This window comes from Astyanax mexicanus, chromosome 16 (genome assembly GCF_023375975.1).
Source record: "Astyanax mexicanus isolate ESR-SI-001 chromosome 16, AstMex3_surface, whole genome shotgun sequence".
NCBI classification, from domain to species: domain Eukaryota; kingdom Metazoa; phylum Chordata; class Actinopteri; order Characiformes; family Acestrorhamphidae; genus Astyanax; species Astyanax mexicanus.
In genome coordinates this window covers 4,750,292-4,775,770 of record NC_064423.1, presented here as the reverse complement: position 1 = coordinate 4,775,770, position 25,479 = coordinate 4,750,292, and the positions used below count along the sequence as shown (strand labels likewise).

Here is a 25,479-nt window from a genome sequence, read left to right as displayed (position 1 = left end):
TAAATAAATACAGAAATATATAAATATATGTAGAAATACATCAAGCAATAAATACAGCTCTGGAAAAACAAAAGAGACCATTTCAGTTTCTGAATCAGTTTCTCTGATTTTGTTATTTACAGGTTTATGATTAAAATGGACATTGTTGTTTTATTCTAGAAACTACAGACAACATTTCTTCCAAATTCCAAAGAAAAATATTGGCATTTAGAGCATTTATTATACTAATGATAAATGGCTGAAAAAAAAACCAAAACAGATAATGCAAAGAAAACAAGTTCATATTATCATAACTTTATTCATAATATTCATAAAGTTTCAGAATTCCGAGTTCAGAAATCAATATTTGGTGGAATAACCCTGGTTTTTAATCACAGTTTTCTTCATGCATCTTGGCATCATGTTCTCCTCCACCAGTCTTACACACTGCTTTTGTATAACTTTATGCTGCTTTACTCCTGGTGCAAAAATTCAAGCAGTTCAGTTCGGTTAGATGGCTTGTGATCATCCATCTTCCTCATGATTATATTCCAGAGGTTTTCAATTTGGTAAAATCAAAGAAACTCATCATTTTTAAGCGATCTCTTATTTTTATTTTTATTATATATTATACCAGAGCTGTTTGTCCTCCACACACTAACCCCCATGTCTTACTGAACACTCCAGTTCAGTAGGGGGCAGTAATGCTCCAGAGGTCGGTCTGTAAAGCAACGTAACTCTGAGAGAAGAGGAACCGCAGCTCTGGAAACCCGAGTTATAAACATTCAGAAACCCGGAGCTGTAACTCCGCTGCTCTTCAGATTCTCCTCAGATCTTTCTCTGTAACACTGTTCTGCAGAGAGAGCGGCTCTGAGGAACCGGAGAACCGGATTATAGGAGTTAAACAGCTGTAGTTTTGCTGCAGGAGAACTCCGGAACGCTAGCGGCTAATATCTGCTGTTACCAGCGCCCATTGCACAGTTAGCTGTTTAGCTAACAGGCTAACCTGCAGACACGGTAACTGTATATCTCATTTATTTTACTGCTGTAGTTAAATTAAAGCTAAAGCATAATAATAAATAAACTACAGTTTATACACTAACTGTGTTTCCTGCTGCACTCTGCAGAGAGCCGGACAACCGAGCTAAAGCTAAGCTAAACCACAGCGCAGTGAGGTTAGTTAGCTTAGCTTAGCTAGCCTGTTAGCTCAGGAACTGAACTGCATTAGCTTAAATGTTTATTTTTATTAAGCCTAGCTTTATTTCACTAACTCAATGAGTTAAAACCACTGATGGAGATTTAGCTTTTAAATAAATTCCTGCCAAGTGCTGCTCTCTAAGCTAACCTAGATAAAGCTACACTAAGCTACACTTCCTTTCTTGCAGACACAAACATTCAATAAACGTTAATGTTTTGGTTGCATTAACTTACATCTTTTAATGTTGATTAAAGAAAAACTACATTTGAACGATCTTCATTTCAGGCGTCACCAGTTAGTGTTGATATTCTCCCACTGAGTCAACGTTATTTAAACATTTTGAATGATCGAGGCTCTGAATCTACACTGACGTTCATTCAACATACAGTACCACTAAGAAAGTTTGGGCACACCTCTTATTCAATAGTTTTCTTCTTTCTTTATTGTTTAAATAATTTAATTTTATATATTGTATTAACATGATTAATATTAGATATGAGAACAATTAAGGGACATATATGAAATTATTTAGTAAACAGTAAAATGTGTTCGTCCTCCACGTTAATCCCCTGATCTAAACCTGATGAACTGAGATGGTGAGTTGGGATGAGCTTGATCTTCACAATAGCTTTTCCTATTGAGTTCCCCAATGGTGAAACAAACTGCAGAAGAACTCCTTCAGTATCTTTGAGAAACTCCTGAAGACAGAGCTCTTCAAAGAGCACTTACTCTACTAACACCTCTAACATACTAACTTCTTCTAACTTCTTTTCATTTTCCCCGTTTTCATCTTTTATCCCACTATTTCCCTTTAGCTTCCTTTAGATCCTGTCAAAAATGTTTTTACCTTGAACGTCTATGTCCTCTGTTGCTAAATGTACATCGTTATAGAAAAGAAATGTACTGTAGAAAAGAAATGTACTGTAATATAATTAAAATGAGATTTTACCAGTAAAAACTGCATTACTGAGATCTTAAGTTTAAGGTAGCACTTTAATCAATGGTGGTGTCATTTGTAGGTAGGTGGGTAGGTAACTGTGTGTGTGTGTGTGTGTGTGTGAGATACCCAGCCTTACTATATTATATTTGTTAGCTGAACAATAACATTGCAAATCTTCAGTGTTGAAGTTTTACTTGACATAGTTTGAATGAAACTTTAATGCTAAACTATTCAGATGATTGAAAACAAAACAAAATTAAACTACTGATAAGATAAATTACAAATACAGAGGCCTGTACATAATAAAATTGACCTTTTTCGACCTTTGCACTAACCTGTAATTATAGTCCTGCATGTAAATCCTATCTGTCTAAGTTTTTACTCATAAAAATAAACAAATGAATTATTCATAGTTGGTTCCTCAATTACTTAATTAATTAATAATTGACCGGAGTTTTGAGTGTATCAATAGTAGAGTAATAAACACAAACTGTCAGGAACCTGCTTCATTCACATTACTGCTCTCTCTACTTCTTTCCCTTTTAGATCCCTTCACAAGCTGAATGTTGGACAAACCAGACACTCTAAGAAGTTGAGGACCCAGCATCCAAGCCCTTTGTTGTTTTTTTTAGCTTACCTGTCTACTTCCAGCTTGAGATCTACATAAGAAAAGGTCAATGGTGGAGACCTGCTAAAAAAAAAACACACACACACACACGGGCAAGGGCAAATTGGGGCCCAAGGAGGAATGGATAAGGCTAGAAATGAGGGTCCAAGTTCATAACGGCTCCGACCAGGCGAAGTCGGCTCCAGCTGAGATGTCAGAGAATGGCCGCTCGCGGAGGAAACGTGTACCCAAGTTGTGTGACTGCTGTGGGCCGAACAGCAAACCCCACATGGTGGGTCATGACCAGGTCACAAAGAAGCGAGGGCGGCGGAAGAAAGAAGTCGCGAGCGAAGTGGAAGTAGCGACTGAAAAACGAATCATTTCTGCTGTAGTGGACTTGGTCTCAGCACAGGAAGGGGACACAATGACTGTGTCTGAGATGCAACCAGGAACCTGTACTGACTCAAACACAGCACTGAGTGTTGGAGATCAGATTATGCCTCTAGTCAGTGATTCAACTGTTTTGCACAATGGCTTTGTACGTAGTCTTGAGGACGTTCCAAAAACACACAGTAAAGACAAGGATACAAGTCCAACTTTACGCACAGACTGCAAAGAGCCCAGTTCTCTTGCACAAACAAATACAACGCAAATCTGCTTGGACACACACAGGGATTCTGATCCTGTACAGGCCTCTACAACACCCAGTGACTGCATACATATCAGTTCTACAGCACACATTGACTGCCTAGGGAACTCTACTGGTCCTACGCTTCAGAGCCACATCATAGTCTTGGATCATACAGCAGATACAGATGCCATGGAGGTGGAGCATCCTGTGTCTGCCGTTTACTTAAACATCACGGCTTTAAGGGACCACCGTTACTGTAAACGTCCTGCAGAGTGTGCAGCAGAGGAGCCGCCGCATGTTTCTCAGCCACCTTCAACAGAAATCCGTAGTGAAGAAGTTGTAGAACTCATTCACGGTATGGCCATGTTGATATCTACAGGGTTTTGGGCCAGTTTCCCGTAATTCACTCTTTTTACGGAGCCTGGTGACGTAATAGTGGTTGGTTATAGTGAATAGTTGTTGACACTATCTTTGCATGCAGGGGAAATATTAGCATTTAAATTAATATTATAAATATAATAGTTTTTTTTTAACAATCGTACATTATTTATTTTAGTTACATGTATATTTCAACTATTAAATAGAGAAATCTGTTTCTCGTAAAAGAGAAATCTGGTGTAAAATGGACTTGGGATGTAGTGAAACATATTTTTAAATAGCCCACCTCCGTTTTCTTCCAGCATTGTGAAATACAGCCCTTTTATCCGATGCTCCCGACAGGCTTACAGTGCAAGAGATCCTGTGAAAATGCATGAATTCCATCTGTTGCTGAAAATATCTCTATATTACCTCAAAGTGCATTTTCTGAAGGAAACCCAGGATGGTTGCACAGCTAAAAATCACCATTTGCTATGGTGGTTGCTATGGTGTTGCTAAGTAGTTGCTAGGTGGTTGCTATAGTGAGTGTGGTGGTTGCTATGGTTTTTGCTATGGTGTTGCTATGGTATCTTCATTGGTTGCTTTGCTGTTCCTGAGTGGTTGCTAGGTGGTTGATAAGGTGTTGTTAGGTGGATTTGCATAGAATTAATATTGCAATCTGTTCTTATTCAATCTGACCTATTCAGTTCCCGGAGAACTAGCTGAAGGTACTGTGTGTATCTGTTCACTTTTAATGTTCTTTTAGATGTCTTTTAAATGTCAGCTCCCCTAGAATTCTACCCATGAAGTGTGTATAATTCCAACTCCAAGGTTTGAGCTTGTTAATGGTGTAAAACTAGTGATTTCTTTGCATGGGTAACTCTATGCCCCCATCACTAGCATTGTAAGCCTGTTGGGAGCATTGGCTAAAAGTGCTGTATTTCAGAATGCTGAGGTTGAACGGAGGTGAGCTATTCAACAAAAATGCATTCTCATTATCATGCTTCACTAAAACCCAAGGGCATTTCACACCAGATTTCTCCTTTAGGTTTAAAGGGGATATATTATGCGAAACTTATTTTTTTCGCATGTTTTTGTGTTGTCACTTGGATCTCGACTGACCTTATAAACACTCCAAGGGTAAACAGAAACATTTATCAATTTTCTGTGAGTCACTTAAAAGAGATTGGTGCTAGGAATCATACACTTCTATGAGCTGATTGGATGGCTTCCTCATGATGACATAATCAAAGTAATGAAATTTGAATAGCACCACCCCTGGCTACACCCTGGCACCACCCCTTACCGCTTGCTTGGCATGGCATGGGCAGGGTGTGGTCAGCATATGCTTATTTGCATAAAAGTGTCAGAGCCCTTAAACAGCTCATTCTGAAAGGGACCGAAACTGGTAAGAACAGTACTGGTGAGATCTGTATCTTCATGTGATTATGAGAAAAAAGAACTTTATGAACATGTTTTGGCCTATTCTAACTTGTGTAAAAAGTTGTATTATATTCCTGCCTTCAAGTTCTGTAGGAAATATCATATTTACAAGATGAGAGCACGTGAACGCCCATCACAAACTCGTATTTACCAGTAAAAAACTCTAACATATCTAAGATTTAGATAAGCCTAGAGTTTTCCAGTTGGGGACGTGTAAATAAATTATATTATTATATTGTAGCAATAACAGAAGCTTAAGCAGTTTACAAAACTTGAACACTTGCAGGTTGTTATTTGCCTACTAAGAAAATCACTAGCAATATGTGAAAAAACGTGCAAGTCTAGTATGATTCACGGTTCTAATGGGATAAAAACATCACTCTCCTAATGCAGGTCTTATTCGCTTCTTTCTCTTGGAGTAGAGCAAAATAAACCTCTGGGTTTTTTTTTATAATGAGCCAAATGTTTAAAGAAATTTGCGAGTAGAAATTTCCGAGGAGGACTTGAAGGCAGCATTAGTCCCCCTTCAGAAGAAAATTTCAATTATTCAAAAATGTTGCTGTCTTTTCCCCTCCATCTCAGAATTCCTTGAGCATTTCTACTCGAAATATGGGAGCTTCATTCCACTGAGTGAGGAGGATATTCTTGAGTACCTGAACAAACACTTGAACGGAGACCTAAACGACAGGCAAGTTAAATTTTCGCTTTATGCAAATCAAAGCTGCATATTAATAAAAATGTTTACTAATCAGCTGCTTATGTTCTGTTATTTCTTTGTGCAGAAAGAAAACGATACATGCAGAATTGATGAAGTACAAGGCTGGCTTGGCTTGTGCTCCGATGCATTTTTTCAAAGTGACCTACAACAAGCACATTTTAGCGCTTGAGGACCTTTCTACTCTTGATGACCAAAACTGGGTCAATGACCAGGTAGGTGTGTCATAAAACATCAAAGCACACAGTTAAATCTTGTTGCATAAGATGGTTCACTAATACACACGTCTGTCTGTCTGTCTGTCTACGTTTTTACAGGTCATAAACATGTATGGTGAATTAATAATGGAAGCTACAAACCACAAGGTACTGTACAGTACTATTCTCAGCAGCCTGGCTGTATTTAATAACCCTGCCTAGTAAATAATGTGACTGTAGCCCACCAATAGAAACATTGCTTTTTATTTTGTCGCTGTCCAATGAAAATCAAGTATCTCCAAAATTGTGACTTTACAGGAGAGGGCAAAAATTTTCTGATCTGCCTAGTTTGTTCCGCACTTTCTGACTTTTCAGTTTTGGTCCAAATTAAAGTAGCAGGTGTAAAAGGGGGCGTGAACCTCGGTCCAGATCTACTAAACCATGGTCCGATTCATCTTTTTTTTTTTTTTTTTTTTTTTTTTTTTTTTTTTTTTTAATCCTTGAATTTTTCCAAAAATCGACAGTGCGATTTATAATCCGTTGCTACTTATGTATGAATTTTATCAGTCAGGTATTAAGGAGCAGTAAAGCCACTCCACTGAAGTACAGAGTTATACAGGAGTTTCAGTGAAGTTTCTCCAGCATTAGCATTAGCTGCTAACAACCACGCTAGCTCTTTTGCCGCTTAGAGGTGAGTATATCAGACTGTAGTCTGCTTGTTTACTGTGTTAAAACAAGCTGTGTGGGAAGAACCGCTAGCTGATAGCGTCCTGGGTAACAGGAACACTTAGGGTTCCTCAGTCTAGTGCTATCGTGCGGCATTTACGTCCCACTAGCGATGCGGTTAGCGTCTAATGCTAATGCTGTTGCACCCATCCTTAGTGCTGGAGAAACTTCACTGAAAACTCGCCCTTAGAAAAAATACTGTAATTTAAGGTTATTTTTAATAAACAGAAGTGCTTTACTCACCCAAATAAAAAATTTTTAGGAGAGAAATCTGTGTAGATTAACATCCAGAGAAAATGTTTAAAAGGGAAACATGGCGACACCCTTACTCACTTCGATGTAGCATCCTTACTAGTGTCACCTAAAGCGCCTTATAATCCGGTGTGTTTTATGTATGAAAATAGACCTTAAAATAGACTTTCATTGATACTGTGCCTTATAATACAGCGTGCTTTACAGCAGTCAGATTATGAATGGATTTTTTTTGTGCATGTAAACACTCACTGATTTTTTTTTTTATTATTATTATTTTTTATTATTATTATTATTTTTTTTATTATTATTATTTTTTTGTATGCTGTAATTTTATGAATTGTTCATTTGACTGATTTATATGATTGTTTGTTTGTTTTCAGGTCCATTTCTTCAACAGTTTTTTTTACAAACAGCTTGTAGCTAAAGGATATGAAGGAGTGAAAAGGTGGACCAAGAAGGTAAATCCATAGAACATCTGTATTTAATACAGAGAAAATCACAAGTGCAACATGTTTACTGTAATTGTAAATTAAGTAGGGAAGAGGCGTGCCCACGGCTGTGTTCAACAAGTTATGTTCATTTGTCAGAAACCACAATGGTGTTTCCGGGTCAATTTGATCCAGTGCATGTTTTAATTACAAGCAGTGTGAATATTTTATTACTAACTACATTGCTAATTATTCTATTAATATTTAGTGCAATGGTGTTCTTTCCATCTAACAGGTAATGGTTCAATCGGGATAATCACTAATTTTTCAAAAAAGAAAAAAAAAACATTTTTTAAATATTTTTTTACTACTTTTGTTTGGGTTATACAGGGGTTGGACTATGAAACTGAAACACCTGTCAGTTTAGTGTGGGAGGTTTCACGGCTAAATTGGAGCAGCCTGGTGTTCAATCTTCATTAATTGCACATTGCACCAGTAAGAGCAGTAAGAGTGTGAAGGTTCAATTAGCAGGGTAAGAGCACAGTTCTGCTCAAAACATTGCAATGCACACATTGTGTGACAAACCAGAGTTCAAAAGAGGACAAAATGTTGGTGCACATCTTGCTGCCGCATCTGTGACCAAGACAGCAAGTCTTTGTGATGCATCAAGAGCCACGGTATCCAGGGTAATGTCAGCATATCACCAAGAAGAACCAACCACATCCAACAGGATTAACTGTGGATGCTGTAAGAGGAAGCTGTCTGAAAGGGATGTTCAGGTGCTAACCCGGATTGTATCCAAAAAACATAAAACCACGGCTGATCAAATCACGGCAGAATTCAATGTGCACCTCAACTCTCCTGTTTCCACCAGAACTGTCCGTCACCACAATAAATTATTGTGCTCTAAAACCAGGTGTTTCATTGTCCAACCCCTGTATATTGATTACACTAATTAAGGCAAGCAGAATAAGTTTTATACTGAGCATTTTTCATAGATCTTCAAACTTTTACAGGAGATTTAATGTTTTTTCTGATGATTTACAGGTAGATTTGTTCTCCAAGAGATTGCTGCTGATCCCCCTCCACTTGGAAATCCATTGGTCCTTGATAACTGTGGACATCTCCAAGCAAAACATAAACTTCTATGACTCCCAAGGAATATTGTTCAAGTTTGCAGTTGATGTAAGTGTAATTTGGAAACTGATACATGCAGGATAACATTGGTTCAACCATTGTTTTTTTACTTCCTTTATTATTGAATTATAATTTGAAATTCTTTAACAGAACATTGAGAAGTACATGTTAGCAGAAGCGAAGGAAAAGAAGCTCGCCAATTTCCAAAAAGGCTGGAAGATGACTGTAAGCAAGGTCTGTGTCAAAACCCAGATCTCTGACCTGGTTGTGTATTATCTTCTCACTGTTATTTTATTTAGGATTTACAGATCGACAATTCACCTCTTCTATTTACTCTCTTATTTCTCTAGCCTATTCCACAACAGAAGAATGATAATGATTGTGGAGTTTTTGTCTTGGAGGTAAGACATTGTGCTGTCTGCATACTGTACGGTGCCTTTAAAAAAAATATATATTCTGTAAACTTTTACAATTTTTTTGTTACATCAATATTCTGTGATTAACTTTGATTAATCACACTTTTTCTTTTTAAGACTCAAGTTTTTTTATAGTGTATATTTAAATGTAAATCTAAGAATGAATGAAGGAAGAAATGTAAAATGCATTTATATTTATATTCGTGGTGTCTAAAATTGAAATACTAGCATAAACGTGTATGTTTGAGGAGATAAAGCCGTAACGTGGGGCACTGGAATAAAGAATGCATGATAAATTGGATAGTTTACTTTATTATAAACATCTTAGCTTGGTTATCTCTGATTTCTGAATTAGAACTTAATATGCTGAGTTTAAAAGAGCATTTTCATACTCCTCTTGCCAGTCTTCCCCAAAAAACAGACTTGTGGAGATCACAGCTATATAGGTGTGTTGTGGACAGATTCTCCTTTCTGAGTCCTTAATCTCTGCAGCTCCTCCAGAGTGACTTGGCCTTTGTGCTGCTACTCTAATTAGTGCTCTCATTTAGATGGTTACATTTATTTGCAACCAAATCCTGTTTTACACAAATTTCCAACAACTTTACAACTTTATCTCTGACCTGTCTGGTGAGTTCCTTGATCTTCCTTAAGCAGTTTGATCGCTAATATTTTTAACAAACCACTGAGGCTTTTACAGAATAAATTGCACACAGCTGGACTCTAGTAACTATGAATTAAAGTGACTTGTGAAGGCAGGCAGTTGGTCACACTAGGGGTGGGCGATATGGCAAAATTATCATATCATTTTCTTCTTAATCACAATAACGATTTTATCACGATTCTTTTCATGTTGGTTGAGTAAAATCAAACAATGTAACCATTCTTAAATACAGCACTAAAAACCAAACCATTTTGGCCAAGCCACATTTTGAACAGATTTTAATCCATGAACACTGGTTTAAAATGGTACACCAAAACACCATTCAGGTAAAGTGTTTAAACAGCAAACTTAGTCTATCACAAAAATAACAAGGCAAGACCAAGACAGTAACAATTAAATAAAAGCGGTTAAATAAAAAATTGCTGATAAAAAAAAACTCTTCCTGGAATTTAAGTATTACTATTAGCATTCAATGTTTTGACAGGATTTAAGACTCAACTGCTTAGCTGACAATGTAATTTAGAACAAAACTTTTTTGTTTTGTTTTTCTAGAAAAAATTAAGTATTTCTGGCTTGTTTTCCACTGTTTTAAAAGGAACTATGTCCTTTGCCAGGTAAAAAGTGATTAAAAAACGCTTCTGTTACCTCTCTCCCTCATTTACTTCTCTTCTCGTAGGAAGTGCCTCTCTCGAATGACCGTGTTAGTGTTGTTTGTTTTGGTCCGGCTGTAGCATTAGCCTCTGCTAGCTGCGGTGTAGTTAATCTGCTGGTTACCTGATTTTCAGCGTACTGTTTGGGATGTCACCTTTTTAAATGGTTAATTTTTTACATATCACTGTTGTTTGTGTAACGTCAGCTTGGGAAAATCCAAACCAGGTCCATATTACTGAAATCGACCTTTTTTAGGAACTAACTCTGCCGCTGTGTTTTCATTCATAGCTTCGCGCTTGTGAGAAAAAGGGGAGGGGAAGTAAACAAAGGTGTTCCGGTGAGCTGATTGGTTTATAACTGCTGTAGTGGATAGAATGTCCTTAACGATCCAGCGTTTTTTCTGTGATGGCTTATTGTAGACACCTTATAATACTTCACAAACTGTTATCGTCATATCTCACACCCCTAGGTCACACTGGATTTTATGTAGGGGTTCCAGAGTAAAGCGGAATGAACACTTTTCATATTTTTACTGATTTAAAAAAAAAAAAGAAAATTAAAAACAACCTACTATTTTCTTTTCACTTCACGATTATGTGCCACTTTGTGTTGTTGGCCTGTTACATAAAACTCTGACAAGATAAAGATTTAAGTTTAAGTTGGTGGGTGTAACATGAAAAATGTGGAAAATTTAGAGAGGTATATTGTTCAATATTTGAATAGGAGTTACTGTGATGTTTTCACTGCTCATGCAAAAACATCAGCTAATTCTTTTCTTTTCTTTTTTTGCCTTTGCTTTTTTTTCAGTACTGCAAGTGCCTGGCGTTTAAAGAACCTTTGCTGTTCACACAAGAGGACATGCCTAAAGTCCGCAAAAGGATATACAAGGAACTGTGTGACTGCAAGCTCACTGACTTTAATAAGCAAGTCCAAGCTTGAAGATGTTCTGTCGCTCATTATCTGGTAATCAGACTTGGCGATTTTAGTAGGAACCTAATGGGAGAGGAACCTAATGGGAGAGGTGCTCATGGGAGAGGAGCTTATGGTCATAAGCCTGGAAATAATGTGTACTGCAGTGTTTTGGATGGGAAATGGAGGATAGAGATGCCAAAACATCAGTCTTTCTGACCATTCCCAGTTTTATGTCGGACATTCAGCATCTGAAAAAAGTTCTGTTATTCCACGGTTTATCAGGTACTGTCTGAGAGGCTTATTTTAACCACGTGGCAACCCTGAAAACAAACATCCACTTACTTGTTACTTTTTTTTTTTTTTTTTTACATTTTTTGCATCTCAAGCCTCTGTAGCTGGTTAAATGGTTTTAGCCATATCGCAAACTCTGTGGTTCAATCAGGTTCCTTTACAGCGAGTATGCAGTGAGAGCTGTGCAGCATGAAGGATGTGTAAAACAAGGACACTCTGTACTTTTAACTGCATTCTGGTTGTGGTTCGAGCAGTATTTCACAAGGGCAAGCGTTTGAATGTACTGTTAATGAAGATGTTCCCAAACAGAACTGTAAAACCAGTGTCTGTGCATAGATTTGTTCAAGGCAGTCTCCAACCATCCAGAGAATATTTAGACTGTTAGGCTGGAGATATACTTGCTGTTTGGCCAGGCGATCACGATGATGCACAACCAGCTGCATCATCATGAATGTAATGAATAGTTCTCATATCGTCACTGTCCAATGAAAAAACTTTACAGGAGAGAGATAAAACCTTTTGAACTAACGATGGAAATCAATGTAAAAAGAGTTATTTCAGATATTATGTAGTAATGTATCCATCATCCAGCAGTCTAAAGCGCTGGCATTATGATCAGGGGATCGCTGGTTCGAATCCCAGTCATGCAGCTTGCCATCAGCTGCCGAAGTCCCGAGAGCGCACAATTGGTCATGCTCTCTCTGGGTGGGTACAGTAGATGGCACTCTTTCCCCTCATCACTCCTAGGGTGATGTTGATCAGCACAAGGCTGCGTCTGTGAGCTGATGTATCAGAACCGAGTTGCTGAGCTTTCCTCCGAGCGTTAGTGCTCTGATGCTACTCGGCAATGCTACAGCATCAGCAGCAGTTCAAAAAGAGGCGGAGTCTGACTTCACATGTGAGGAGGAGGCGTGTGGCACACCAGTGAATTACCAGTTTGAATATACAGTAGCAGCTGAATGGGTGGGTCAATTGGGCAGATGAACTGGGAGAAAAAAAATGTAGATACTTGCTTTTCTTTGGACAGCGACGTTATTTAATGATATTTACCTGTGAGCTGTGTGTTACAGTAAGCTTCCACTTGAGGCCTCCACCTTCCACAGTGGCCAGGACACATTATACAGATGCGAACAGCCGTTCCTTCAGATGTTGCTTTGGGCTGCGTTTTTAGCAGTTTAATTTTCTGACTGTATAATGCTAAATGCATTTTGTTCTATTTATTTTAGTAAAAAAAAAAAATCTTGTACAAACAATTTTTTTTCTCTGAAATTCAACTAAAAACATGTATCTTCAAAACAGCAAATTTACAGGAGAGAGATTAAATCTTTTCAACTATGAATGAAGGTAGATTGTAAAAATTTAGTTCAGGTAACCTTAAAAAGGCTCCTAACTGGGGTTTAAAATCTTTTAAAATTGTCTTCAGTCCCTAAAACATTTGGTATGGTTCTGTGTTGAGTAAATTTAGATCATTTTCAGTATAAAATTCATGGAACATTTTTAAACTATGATTTTACTTAAATGCTATGAACCCATTCGTTTTTTTGGGAACCACCTGGAAGTGCACTTTGATTCTTAATTGGGTGTTCTCTTCTCTGTAGTCTCTCTGGTTTTACACCTAATATTCTATTTTATTTATTTATTTATCATTGTACGGTCAGAAAATGTAACTCATGAACGTTACACAGACACACACTGCCCCCTAGTGTGATTGTGTGTACTGCACTGTGCATCTCCTTCATTTCGGAGGATATGGGCAGTGAGCGCACCAGATTTGAGGCGTAAAACTTCCATCAACAGCAAGTCTATCTCTAGCTTATTCCCCATCATTTGAACTGTTCAAGCCATATAGTTTGTAATCTTTGTATTATTTTTTTAGAAGCACTCTAGACACTTTTAAAAAAAAAATGTTTTGCTTTCCAAATGCAATGACAGTTCCTGTAGCATGTAGCTCTTTTTTATTAGTTCCTTTCTAAAGTACTTAAACCATTTTAAGCTCATGTTGAAATACAGTGGCCACGAAAATTTATTTTTTATTATTATTATTTTTATTTTAAATAATGCAGCCGACGGCTGAGCCCCGTTTGCCAAATAAGTGGACCACTAAATAAGTAGGTTATATCAGCAGTAAACCATGCATACTTCATAACTGATGAGACAAAACAGCTTGTGTTAGCGGCAGTGGGTGCACACCATCCTCCTGCTACAAGAATATAATTGTGACTGGATTTTGATCGTTATAGCCTTATGTGATTATTTGAGCTGGTCAACACGGTACTGATGTTTTGCCAGCTCGTTCTGCGGCCGTTTATAACATCAGCTGACAGACCAACAGATAAATATAAATATAGTGAGGATACTATATTTTTTAGTTACTTGAAGTGTAACAAAAGTTTGACCTCAGTGAGAAGCTTGGGTTTCCTTGTTTGACTACTATTTGTCATATTTAAACATCCACATAAAACCATTATTGATAACCTGTTGTGTATTTTACTTTTTTTTAATGGTTTCTAAAACTGTAGTGCATTTGGACAGGTGGATCATATTCCCTTCAGAATATATATATATATATATGTATATGTGTATGTGTATATGTATATGTATATGTATGTATATATGTATATGTATGTATATATGTATATGTGTATATGTATGTATATATGTATATGTATGTATGTATGTATATGTATATATATATGTATATATATATGTATATATATGTATATATATACGTATATATATATACGTATATATATACGTATATATATATGTATATATATATGTGTATATATATGTATGTATATATATATGTATATATATAGGAGAGAGAGAGAGATTAATTCTCTCCAGTGTTTTTTTTTTTTTTTTTAATTAAACATAGTTTAATTAGTAAATACAGGCTATATAGCTCAATATTCTCCAAAACTTCATGTTTTCAGTGTTAAGGTGAGGCATCACTTCAATAAGGTAATCTAAATATTTAAGGGTTTATGACTTTTCCTTTACAAAAGCCCTTAGAGAGCACTTTTAAGGGCATTTTTCCTGCAACACTTAAATTTAACGTATTAAAAAGGGCAATCTTAAAGGAAATAATATACTTAAGGTGTTTTTTGCAACCAGGCACAGTACTTTTGGCAGATAGAATTTCATTCAATGTTATTTTTTTTTTCTCCCTACACTGTAAATGAATAATAAAGTGATCTATCTTATAACTTAAAAACAGTGTTAAACAAACCAGAATACTCTGTGAAGAAACATTTAGGTGCTCTTATCTGGGGAGCTGTTAATTTGCGGTTTCTGTTGCTGGTACCTCTGATGAACTTATCCTGTACAACAGAGGAAACTCTTGCTCTTCCTTTCCTGGGGTGGTCTTTACTTAGTTGAGTAGTTGTTGCTTCTCATAATCTGAATTAGAGCATTACTCTATAAATATTCACTATTCACTGTATACCTGTAACTCTACCTCTTCACTACTTTACTTTAACTGATGCTCTCAAACACTTTATTAAGAGACAAGAAATTCAAGTAATTAACTCTTGATGAGTTCACCACAGCTGTTAACTAAAAGACTGAATTCCAGGAGACTCTACCTCATAAAACTGACTAAGAAAATCCAGCAGAGATGTACAAAAGTGTCATGTGAGCAAGAGATGCTACTTTAAATAATCATAAATATAAAACATATTCTGGTTTGTTTAACACTTTTGTTTATGTAGTGATTCTATATATTTTAGTTCGTGCTGTAGAGATTACTAGCTGTGAGACTGCTGTAGCACATTTCCTTGCTGTGTTGAAGTTATCAACTTGCTCAAAATGCTTATTTTATTACATGAGACACCTATTTAATCTACCTACCTATTACACCAAGAGTCACTGATTGATAGCTCTTATACCCAATAACACAGTGAAGATCAGGACAGGAGAATCACAGGGCATCACACAATACAGTGATTCTACAATTCTTTACAATATTTTACTCACTTATATTTTAGTGAAGAGGAAAAAAATACTCCTAATTTATCAAATAACAGCGATATGGACTTATTTTCTATTAAACTGACAATAAGAAATATTCTTTACTGCAGGTAAAGCCTATTCTTTTGATTAGCGCATATGAATTATGTATCACAAATGAAAAAAAATGCAATATCAAAATATACATTTACTTTTTTATCACTAGGCATGAGCATATTATTAGACTAGAATAAGATTAGGGCTGCAACGATGAATCGATGTAATTGACAATGTCGATTATTTAAATTTATCGACTACAAATTTCATTGTCGACTAATTGTTCATTTCTAAAAGTATAACATTTACACAAAGTGCTTAGTTACAGTCCTAATCAGCATCAGTAAGATGCAGCAGTACCTTTACTGAAGTTTTAATGGTTGTTAAACGATTTACTTGTCTGCAGAACACTCACAATTGCACACAACTGACTGCTGCATTCAACAAATCAATAACTGCTTGAAGACTTGAAGTTTAATCAGAGCATGCCATGAATAAACGGTTAAACACTGACTCTTACAAGAACATAAAAAGGTAATATACCTCAACATTTATTAGAAAAATGAAATGGAAAAAATCTGGTGAAATTTTAACACTCATTGTAGGCATCACATCTCCAAATGAACAGTTTTAGCTCAAAAGAATTTACTTCAATATGTACATTAGATTTTTTTAAAATCTTTTGCGCCTAGACACGTGCCTGCTAATCATGAATCCTAACACTAAAATTTAAGAGGTACTTCTGTAGTTCTCTGTAGCTGGGCTAATTTGCCGTATCCACCTCGTGCGGGATCGTAGTCCTGTCTGTATTCATCTCTGACCTGCAGGAAAGCAAAGAAAGAGGATAAAGACATGTTTAAGATCTGTGCATATTCTTCCCATGGCACATTATTACTTGTATTGACTTGATAGAACACAGTGGATCAACACCAGCAGATGACAGACATGTCCCTCCAAACCATCACTGATCATCAGTTAATTTTACATTTCATTCGTAAATCAAGGGAGCAGAATCTGGAGGAAGAGTGGAGAGACACACAGTCCAAACTGCTTGAGGTGTAGTGTGAAGTTTCCACCAATCAGTGATGGTTTGATATATTAGAGGGACATGTCATCTAGGGGTGGGAATCGTTTACTATCTCACGATTCGATTCGATTCCGATTTTGGGGGCCACGATTCGATTCAAAATCGATTTTTGATTCAAAACGATTTGAATTATAAAAATTTCTGCTTCTGGCTTATGAATCTTATTGAAAAAAAACCCTCCATAATATACACTGGTCCTGGAGCAGGTAATGTGTTACAAAAACAATAAAATGTGCAGGAATGTGGGTCCTCAGTGACAGAGGAATCACTGGGGTATCACAATGACGTTAATGAACAATAAATAAATAATAAATAACACTGCTTTATTACCAGGCTACTAGCGGTGGTGTGTAGGTGACGCTGCTGGGCTGATGTGATGATAGCAGTGGAGCGCTAAAGTTCAGGAGCAGCTGCTGATTAACTAGTTAATTTAAGGTCGTTGTATTTCTTCAGAAAGGGGGCAGGAGGTGGAGAAATTAATTCATATTGTCCATTCCTTAATTCCTCTGTGATGAGGAGCTGAAATTAGCTCTGATTAGCTTATTGTATTTTTCCGTTCCGCCTTAAATGCTGCAGCCCGCTGCCACCTGTAGCGTTATTTAAGGTGGAACTGGAAAGTTAGCTAGTTAGCTAGCTAACAGTTACTGAAACTAACTACTAGCGATCTTTTTTATGCTTGTTATGAAGCATTCTGCCATAAAACATTGAAACTACACGTTAATCTAATGTAATATAGTGCTTGTTCTGCCATCTTACCGGTGATTCTCAAACACCTACGCTCTGTGTGTGTCTGGAAGATCTCCGTTTGAAAGGACAAGCGCTATCCCCAGGGTTGCCAGGTCCAACAAAAATACCCAGCCCAAAATCAGTCTAAAACCCGCCCCTCAGAATCGATTTTGGGACATTTTAAATCGATTCTGAATCGTAGTAAATGAGAATCAAGATTCTTATGTGAATCGATTTTTTGGCACACCTCTAATGTCATCTGCTGGTGTTGATCCACTGTGTTTTATGATCAAGTACAAAGTCAGTGCAGCTTCTACGAGGAGATTTTATAACATCATGCTTCCCTTTGCACAGTTTCAAATTTTTAAATGAATTACTAATATAAAGTAACTTTTTAATAATATTTGAATTTTTTGAGATGCAGTAGTACATTTATTTTTGAAACACATTCTTACCTGGCCTCCAGATTTGCCACGGCCATACTGTCGTCCCTCCTTGAAGCCAGCGTCCCAATCAGTTCTTATGATCCTATCATCCAGCCTGGTTCCATTAATAAACCTCATTGCATGCTCAGCACCTGCTCGTATGTAGTACCTTTCAGTGAAATTAAGGACTATAAAATCGACTGAAGCCTTAAAATACACTAAAAATGTAACTCACTAATTAGAAAGCAAAAAAGCTGCTCTTGAGGAACCACAGCACTGTATACAATATTAAAATATAATTTTATAGCCATAATTTGATTCAAGTCATTTTCTAGTTGAATAAGGTAAAGGGAAATTCCACCCAAGAGCAGAACTAATGGGTATTCCAGAGATGTATAATTAAATCAGTCAAAGTGGTTTGATATTAAACAACGAATTGTAAATTTACTACCTCAGATTTAGATTTTTCAGTGGTAACAGAACTCAGGGGGAGTGATCACTTAAACATAAATATAGCCATTTTTTATATAAAAGAACTTGTTAAAGGATAAATTCAGAGTGAAATAAATTTTAATTATAGTGAAACATAAGGAGCAAGTATTCTAAAATATTTCGCTTCTAGACGATGCTCCCAACAGGCTTATAAAAGGTTAGTGATAGGGGCATAGCACTTCCCATGCAAAGGAATAGCTATTTATGTGCTACACTATTAACAAACTTAAAGTGGCTCCACACTTCATTGGTAGAATTCCAAGGGCTTTGAACTTTAAATACATAATTCCAAGGGGTGTGACGAGATTAAAACCTGATGATTTCTCGTCAAGCTTTAACCTGTCTCGCGGGAAAAAATGGTTTAGTGTGGACTTTTTAAGCGGGATCTGGCAACACAGCAGCAGTGCAACTACGTTCTGTTTGTGGTGTATGCAAACATAGTATCAGCAGCGGGGTTTGGAGGAGATACGTTCGGTCATTACTAGCCCACCGTGCTCCGCAAAAACAGAAAGCTGATTGGCTGTTTCTCCTCAGAGAAAATTTAGCGCCCCTATGCGTTGCATAGGCTGCATACCGCCTTTTTAAGTTGTATGTCTGGCTGCATTTTGGCTCCAGTGGAACCAATAAACGGTAACAGAGTGACCAACAAGACACAAACCATATATAAATACTGTAAGTAAATCCTACACGTGACTGTATCATAGGCAGGTGTACTAATCCCTTAACTCTGTACTGTATTTAAAACATGTTCTGTCTCTGTTTCACTTCAAGCATAGTCTTAATATGACTGGTTATGGTTCTGCATAGTTAAATTACAAGAGACCTAGGAGAAAAAAAAACAAACCAGTCTTAACATGACTGGTTGTGGTTTGCACTTATTGTTTGCACTATATAAGACCTAGAAAAGTTTTTTTTATTCTTATTTCTATTTCTTATAAAATCAATGTGTGAGAGAAACCAGTCTGTTAAGTTTGCATTATATGATTTTGATAAATAAAACTCTAGCTTTCAAGCTTTTTCATTTTTCATTCATTTTTCATTTTTGACTTTCTTTAAAATTGTATTTTTAAATCTCGTCTCACCTCGTTCTCGTGAACCCAATATCGTTTCTCGTTTCGTGATATTAGTGTCTCGTCACACCCCTAATAAATTCTACGCATGTGTTCACGCTTGTCAGTTGATTTATTACTTATTATTATAAATTCTGAAAGGCGACACCCTGGAGAACTACTTTATACTGTGTGTATAAACAGTGCTTTTAATAAACTACCTGTTCACTTTCAAAGTTCTCAGTTCCTCATTTTAAAGGTCAGCTCCCTCAGAATTCTACCAATAAAGTGTGAAACTACTTTGAGCTTGTGAAAAATAGCCGTTTTACAGCATTAACATGGGAAAATCTATGCCCCTATAACTTGTATTGTAAACCTGTAGGGAGTATGAGCTAAAAGCACTGTATTTCAGAATGCTGGGGCTGAATGAAGGTGGTCTATTTGGTAAAAAAAAGTTTCACTACAACCCAAGTGCATTTCACACCGGATTTCTCCTTTCAGTTCCACTTTCGTTACAGTGGTAAATGGAATAATGAACAAGTGTTTCCATTGCTAGAAAGTTCTACTGTAAATAACAATGCATCTCAATATACTAAAAATATACTTTATAATTAGTCAGTGAATCTGTAGATATCTCAAAGCATTAGCTACAGTATTCAGATATAACTTTTAAATGCTTCAGTGGTCAAAAATAAGAAAAGAAAGGAATTCCACACAAAAGGATACTCCACAAAACAAAACCCACACGCTGTTTTCTTGACCTTGTCGAGGCCGATCACAATCCTTTTCACATCTCCACTTTTGGAGAACAGCTCATAAACTTGCTCCTCGGTCGTGTAGAACGAAAGATTTCCAACATAAAGCGTGTTGCTCTGCTTTAGAAGCTTCTCCTGCTCATATCGATTACCCTACAAGCAAAAGACATGAGAAATTAACCATGTTCAGTACTTCAACTTTACTGCTACAAGTACAGAAAGAGCTTGATTTTAAACTGAGTGAGATTAAGACAATATATTAAGCTAAAAATTGAGATGCAGTGGATCATAAGAAAACCAGGGAAATGTGAAGGGTTTTAAAAGCCACGAGTAACATGCACACAGGGAGGACATACATCAGTTCAGTGAATGAGGAGAAAAAAAGTTAATAATTTATACAATGTTTTGTGTAGTTCTAATTTAGACAATGCTCCATCAGCACGGGGGATAAATCATTAACTAAACAGTTGAGCAGCAAAGCCCAAGATTAGTGACTGATTAAGTCACAGTGCAATCTCTGGTTTTAAAACGTTGTTAAAACAGGTTAACAGATGTCTCTCAGAGGTGAAAACATTACGTACAGTTTAGAGCTGCATAATGTCATATAAGCATAGTCAACATGTCGACATGTGCACTGCTCAAATCACAGGTTTCGTATGGTCACATAACGCAAATTCAATAAAATGTTTTAAGATTGCTGCTTTAAACAAAACAAAAATCTGCATTGTTCTTATTCTTCATTAAATACCTACCACAGGCAGATTCTAAATGCCTCATACCATTTACTTCATGAGCACGACGATTTTTGCAACCAAAATGATTAGACCAAAAATAACAAAGAACAATCTATTTTCGTGTATGGCTAAAAAAAGCGAAAAATTGACTAATATATACCGAACAATAAATTTTTGGATGATGCAACCAATTGGGATGTATTCAGTGCTTAATAAATGTGCTTAGATAAATCCACCTTGACATTACAAGGAATAAATGCATTAAAAGGGTACAAGTCGTGTAAGATAAGGTAAGCTAAGTAACGTTCACGCAAAAAAAAACGAATTTTACTGATCAAAAAAGTTAGTATTAATATAGTTATCCACACAATATGTGTCAGTTTATCAGTTAGCTAACTAGCTAGCTGTTGTAGTTAACTAGTGAGCTAGGTTAACTACGCTAAGCTAACTACTTCTTTAAACGTGTAATAACACATTAAATTTTAAACACTCACGAGCTTATTACCAATATAACCACATTTTACGCTATGTAATTAAATATAATAATAAAAGCAAAACAGGTATGAATACATACAAACAATGCTTATAGCTACAGTTTAAAAGAGCTAACGCTAACTAGCCTAGCGGCTAGCTAAATAACTAGCATGCTGGCTGAAGTTACAGTGTATTTGTTAGCTACCTGGCTAACCCTAAACCTTTTCCCATTTTAAATCAGCGCTTCTATACTTCTCTTACCTTGAAATGTTGGTCTCTGTACTGACTGACATCGATATAGGAGTCGCTGAACAGCGCGTTTAATTTATTAGACATGATGGAGAAGTGTACTATCGCTCAGAACAGCGTTAGCAAACAAAGGCTAGCGAGCAGCTCTCAGTGCAGTCCGAGCAGCGGCTCTTTATTCCGGCCTTAAATCCGCAGCACTGCCCCCACTGGAGCACCAGCGCTGCTGCACTCCCCGCGGAGAACAAAACAGTGGACTTTTATTTTGAAAGGGTACACAATTTCAGTGCAGTAAATTATTATATATTTTTTTACATTGTAAATTCAAATAAAGCTATACATTAAAATATGTTGAATTATTTGTAAACGAAAGAGGAACAGAAATAAGACAGTTAAATAAAAATATGCTAAAATAAAACAAAAACAAACAAACGAACAAACAACAAAACTAAAAAAGTTGGATTCAAATTAAATTCTAAATATTCAATGTATCAATGGCATCTGTGAGGTCTATGTTTTACAGTTTACTACATAAATTCATATTTTGCACACACTTTATATATATTTACGAAACATTTTTCTGTAATGCTTGAACAGAAATCCTCAGGATTTAGTGGTGTACTGTCAGGCAGACAACTGACAAAAATCCTGGCCTGTAAAAATACAAAAAAGTGTTCCCATTAGGAATCCGAGTAGATGTAGCTAGTATATTTGGATAGCCTAAATCACTGTATCATGGTTCAGTTATGGAAATGAGAGTTCATTTCAAACTGCTTTTGTATTATTATATATATTTTTTATATAATAATTATTATTGTATGTATTTGTTATGTTATTAATAATTTATGTTTACAAGATTGTGCATTGACAGTGAGTCCCGGTTGTTTAAAGCACAAAAAAACACAGGATATAATGAAAAGGTGTCGGTCAGCGCATGCGCAGTCCATGTATGAAGCAAGTATCTACGGATAGCAGAACTGGACAGAACATCGGGCTGAGCGCGGCTCTGCAGAAATGCGGTGTCCGAGCTGGAGTGGGTGATGAGCGGCGTCTGATCGGGGCAGAGCGGGGTAAAGATGAGGAGCAGGAGTAACTCCGGGGTGCGGCTGGACGCGTTCGCCCGCCTGGTGCAGGAGACGATCCTCTGCCATCAGGTCAGTTTCTGTGTTTTACTGTATTAAACTCTGTACTATATACTATTTACTCTACAGCAGCAGCAGCGCTGTAATAATCTGCTGTACCCGGGCCTCACTCCGAATACACCAACAACAACACATATGCTAAAACTAATCAAACAGCTGATTAATCATCACCCCGACAGCGAACAACGTTTAATCAACGGTTATTGTTTTTTTTGCATTACATCTTTTAACGCTGATGAAACAACCTTTATTTAGCATTGCTTCATATGCATTGGCTAGTGTTGACATTCTGACATTGAATCAACGTTCACTTAAACATTGTGAAAAGTACGTTAAATCAACGTTTATTTAAAAAGGTTTTGAAGTGTTGCCCAGGTAGCGTAACCTTTAAAAAGGTTAAAAAATATTACCTAGGCAGCATGCATAAATACATTGAATCAACGTTCATTTAAAATATTTTTAAGTGATGCCCAGATTACTAGCAAAAGTACGTTACATCAATATTCATTTAAAGGTTTAGAAGTGCAATAAAAAACGTTTATGTTTTGGTTGCATTATATTTGTTAACGGTGATGGAAAAACAACATTTAAACAACCTTTATTTAGCGTTGCTTCATATGCATTGGCTAGTGTTGACATTCTGACACTTAAACGTTCACTTAAACGTTGTGAAAAGTACGTTGAATCAACGTTCATTTAAAAATGTTTTGAAGTGTTGCCTAGGTAGCATAACCTTTAAAAGGGTTAAAAATATTACAGAGGTAGCATGCATAAATACATTGAATCAACATTCATTTAAAAGATTTTTAGGTAATGCCCAGATTACAAGCAAAAGTATGTTAAATCAGCATTCAGCATTCAGGTTTAGAGGTGCATTTAATCAACGTTTATGTTTTGGTTGCATTATATTTGTTAACGTTGGTGATGAAAAAACAGCATTTAAACAACCTTTATTTAGCGTTGCTTCATATGAATAGGCTAGTGTTGGCATTCTGACATTAAATCAATGTTCACTTAAAGGTTTTAAAAAGTATGTTGAATTAACGTTAATTTCAGAAGTTTTGAAGTGTTGCCCAGGTAGCATGCATATACGTTGTTTTGATTGCAGAAGTATGTGTTTGTTTACATTAAATTTTTTGACGTCAATGATGGAAAAACAACATTTAAACAACCTTTTTTTTTTAGCATTGCTTCATATGCATTGGCTAGTGTTGGCATTCTCATATTAAATCAAGTTCACCTAAAGCTTTTGAAAAGTACATTAAATCAACATATTGAAAGTTCTTGTCCAGGTGTTGCCCAGGTAGCAGAAGTAGCTATGTTGAATCAACATTCATTTAAATGTTGTAAGTAGTTTTAATCAAGGTTCATTCAAAAAGGTTTTAAAGTGTTGCCCATGTAGCATGCAGAAATAAATAAATCTAAATGAATTTAAAGGTTTAAAAAAAATTGCGTTGAGTCAACGTTTATTTAAAAAGGTATTTAAATGTTGCCCAGGTAGCAAAAGTATGTTGAATCACCATTCGTTTAGAAAGGCTTTGAATTGTTGCCCTAATAGCAGAAGTACATTAAATAAATGTTGATGTTTTGGTTGCATTACATCTGTTAATGTTGATGAGTGTTAGGGTCCCAAGCTTGCATTAAAAACAGAGAAGTCACCAAGTGGAAGGGTCCTGGAAGCCGTGACCTAAAATAAACAGAGCTGGAACAAAGGTCACCTTTAAATAGCGAAGAGGCCCCAGAAAAAAAAAGAGAAACATTTACATTATCTAGATAACTTACACCACTCACATTCCTCGAGAAGCACAGCGGCAGCTTCACACGGCCTCTCTCTTTCATTCAGTATTGATTAAAGTATACATATTTAATGACTCCTTTACGGAGAAGATACTGTAGAAAAGCCAGGTTATTCAGTGTGCTTAGTGTTCCACTGTGTACTAAAGCATATCATACAACATTAAATCAATGTTGAATCAAAGTAAAATCAATGTGCACGAATAAATCAATTCTGATGTCGGAGACCAACGTTGTTTTAAAGCATTAGAGATGGAATAATAATAAAAACTTCAACGTTTTTTAGTTTTGCTAAGTTGCAAAGTTTGGACACTCTTCTATTGTCTCTGTAAACAAAAAGTGTTAAAAAGAAAAAAACAGAATATGTTTTCTACTTTAGATTTTTCTAAGGATCACATTTCTCTTTGAGAACAGATCTGATTACCCTTGGTGAGATTTTAATTTCAGTGATTTCATGAGGGAGAGTCACCTGGAATAGTTTTCTCAGCATCTTGAAGGAAGGAGTTCCTGGAGGTGCTGAACAATAGCTGCTGCTTTTCCTTCACGCTGTGAAACCCCAGCTCATCTTAAATAAATCACCTCAAATCACCATCTCAGTTCATCAGGTTTAGATCAGGGGATTAATGTGGAGGAATAACACCTTTTACTGTTTACTACAGAATTCCATATGTGACCTTTAATCATTTTCATGCCTTTGATTATAATCTTTGTAGAAAATAAATAAATAAATTTCAGGAAAAACTGTTGGACAAAATCTTTAAAATAAATATTAAAAATATTATTATTATTGTTATATATATTTGTTTGTTTGTTAAGAAGTATGACTATTATTGTGTACAATACAATATGTCACAGCCCTACTTCTTAGTTTCTGCAAAATATTTTGGATGGGTTTTTTTTTTACTCTAGTCCTGGACTACAACATCAGTATCAGGCCCTATCTTACACCTTGCCCAAGATGCCCAAACCATTACCCATGATTAATGAGGAGAATCAGTACATG

At 36.3% G+C, this 25,479-nt stretch overlaps 3 protein-coding genes across 7 annotated transcripts in view; 2 read left to right on the top strand and 1 right to left on the bottom strand.

Moving 5' to 3' along the window:
- The first annotated feature begins 694 nt into the window (after positions 1 to 694).
- Positions 695 to 14,018, top strand: senp5 (SUMO specific peptidase 5). The gene is made up of 10 exons (XM_007252572.4): positions 695 to 996; positions 2,664 to 3,710; positions 5,738 to 5,843; positions 5,938 to 6,085; positions 6,188 to 6,235; positions 7,429 to 7,506; positions 8,524 to 8,661; positions 8,764 to 8,847; positions 8,964 to 9,014; positions 11,149 to 14,018. The coding sequence occupies exons 2-10, from the start codon at positions 2,882 to 2,884 to the stop codon at positions 11,278 to 11,280; spliced, it is 1,614 nt and encodes a 537-aa protein (XP_007252634.3). The 5' UTR covers positions 695 to 996; positions 2,664 to 2,881; the 3' UTR covers positions 11,281 to 14,018.
- Positions 14,019 to 16,079: 2,061 nt separating this feature from the next.
- The window catches only part of ncbp2 (nuclear cap binding protein subunit 2), a 231,614-nt gene continuing 222,214 nt past the window's right edge, over positions 16,080 to 25,479 (bottom strand). Inside the window, exons 1-4 of one of the 2 annotated variants that reach the window (XM_007252571.4) lie at positions 21,556 to 21,749; positions 20,058 to 20,239; positions 17,821 to 17,959; positions 16,080 to 16,373 (exon numbers count right to left, since the gene is read on the bottom strand). In XM_007252571.4, coding sequence (XP_007252633.1) covers positions 16,275 to 16,373; positions 17,821 to 17,959; positions 20,058 to 20,239; positions 21,556 to 21,630 — 495 coding nt within the window. In that variant the 5' untranslated portion in view covers positions 21,631 to 21,749 and the 3' untranslated portion in view covers positions 16,080 to 16,274. Of the gene's footprint in view, positions 16,374 to 17,820; positions 17,960 to 20,057; positions 20,240 to 21,555; positions 21,750 to 25,479 lie in introns of those variants that run through there. The other variant, XM_049465772.1, reaches the window with a different exon arrangement.
- The window catches only part of phka2 (phosphorylase kinase, alpha 2 (liver)), a 43,774-nt gene continuing 40,788 nt past the window's right edge, over positions 22,494 to 25,479 (top strand). For all 4 annotated transcript variants that reach the window (XM_022669552.2, XM_022669550.2, XM_022669551.2 and 1 more), the window contains exon 1: positions 22,494 to 22,694. In XM_022669552.2, the coding sequence (XP_022525273.1) occupies positions 22,617 to 22,694 (78 nt within the window). In that variant the 5' untranslated portion in view covers positions 22,494 to 22,616. The remainder of the gene's footprint in view (positions 22,695 to 25,479) is intronic.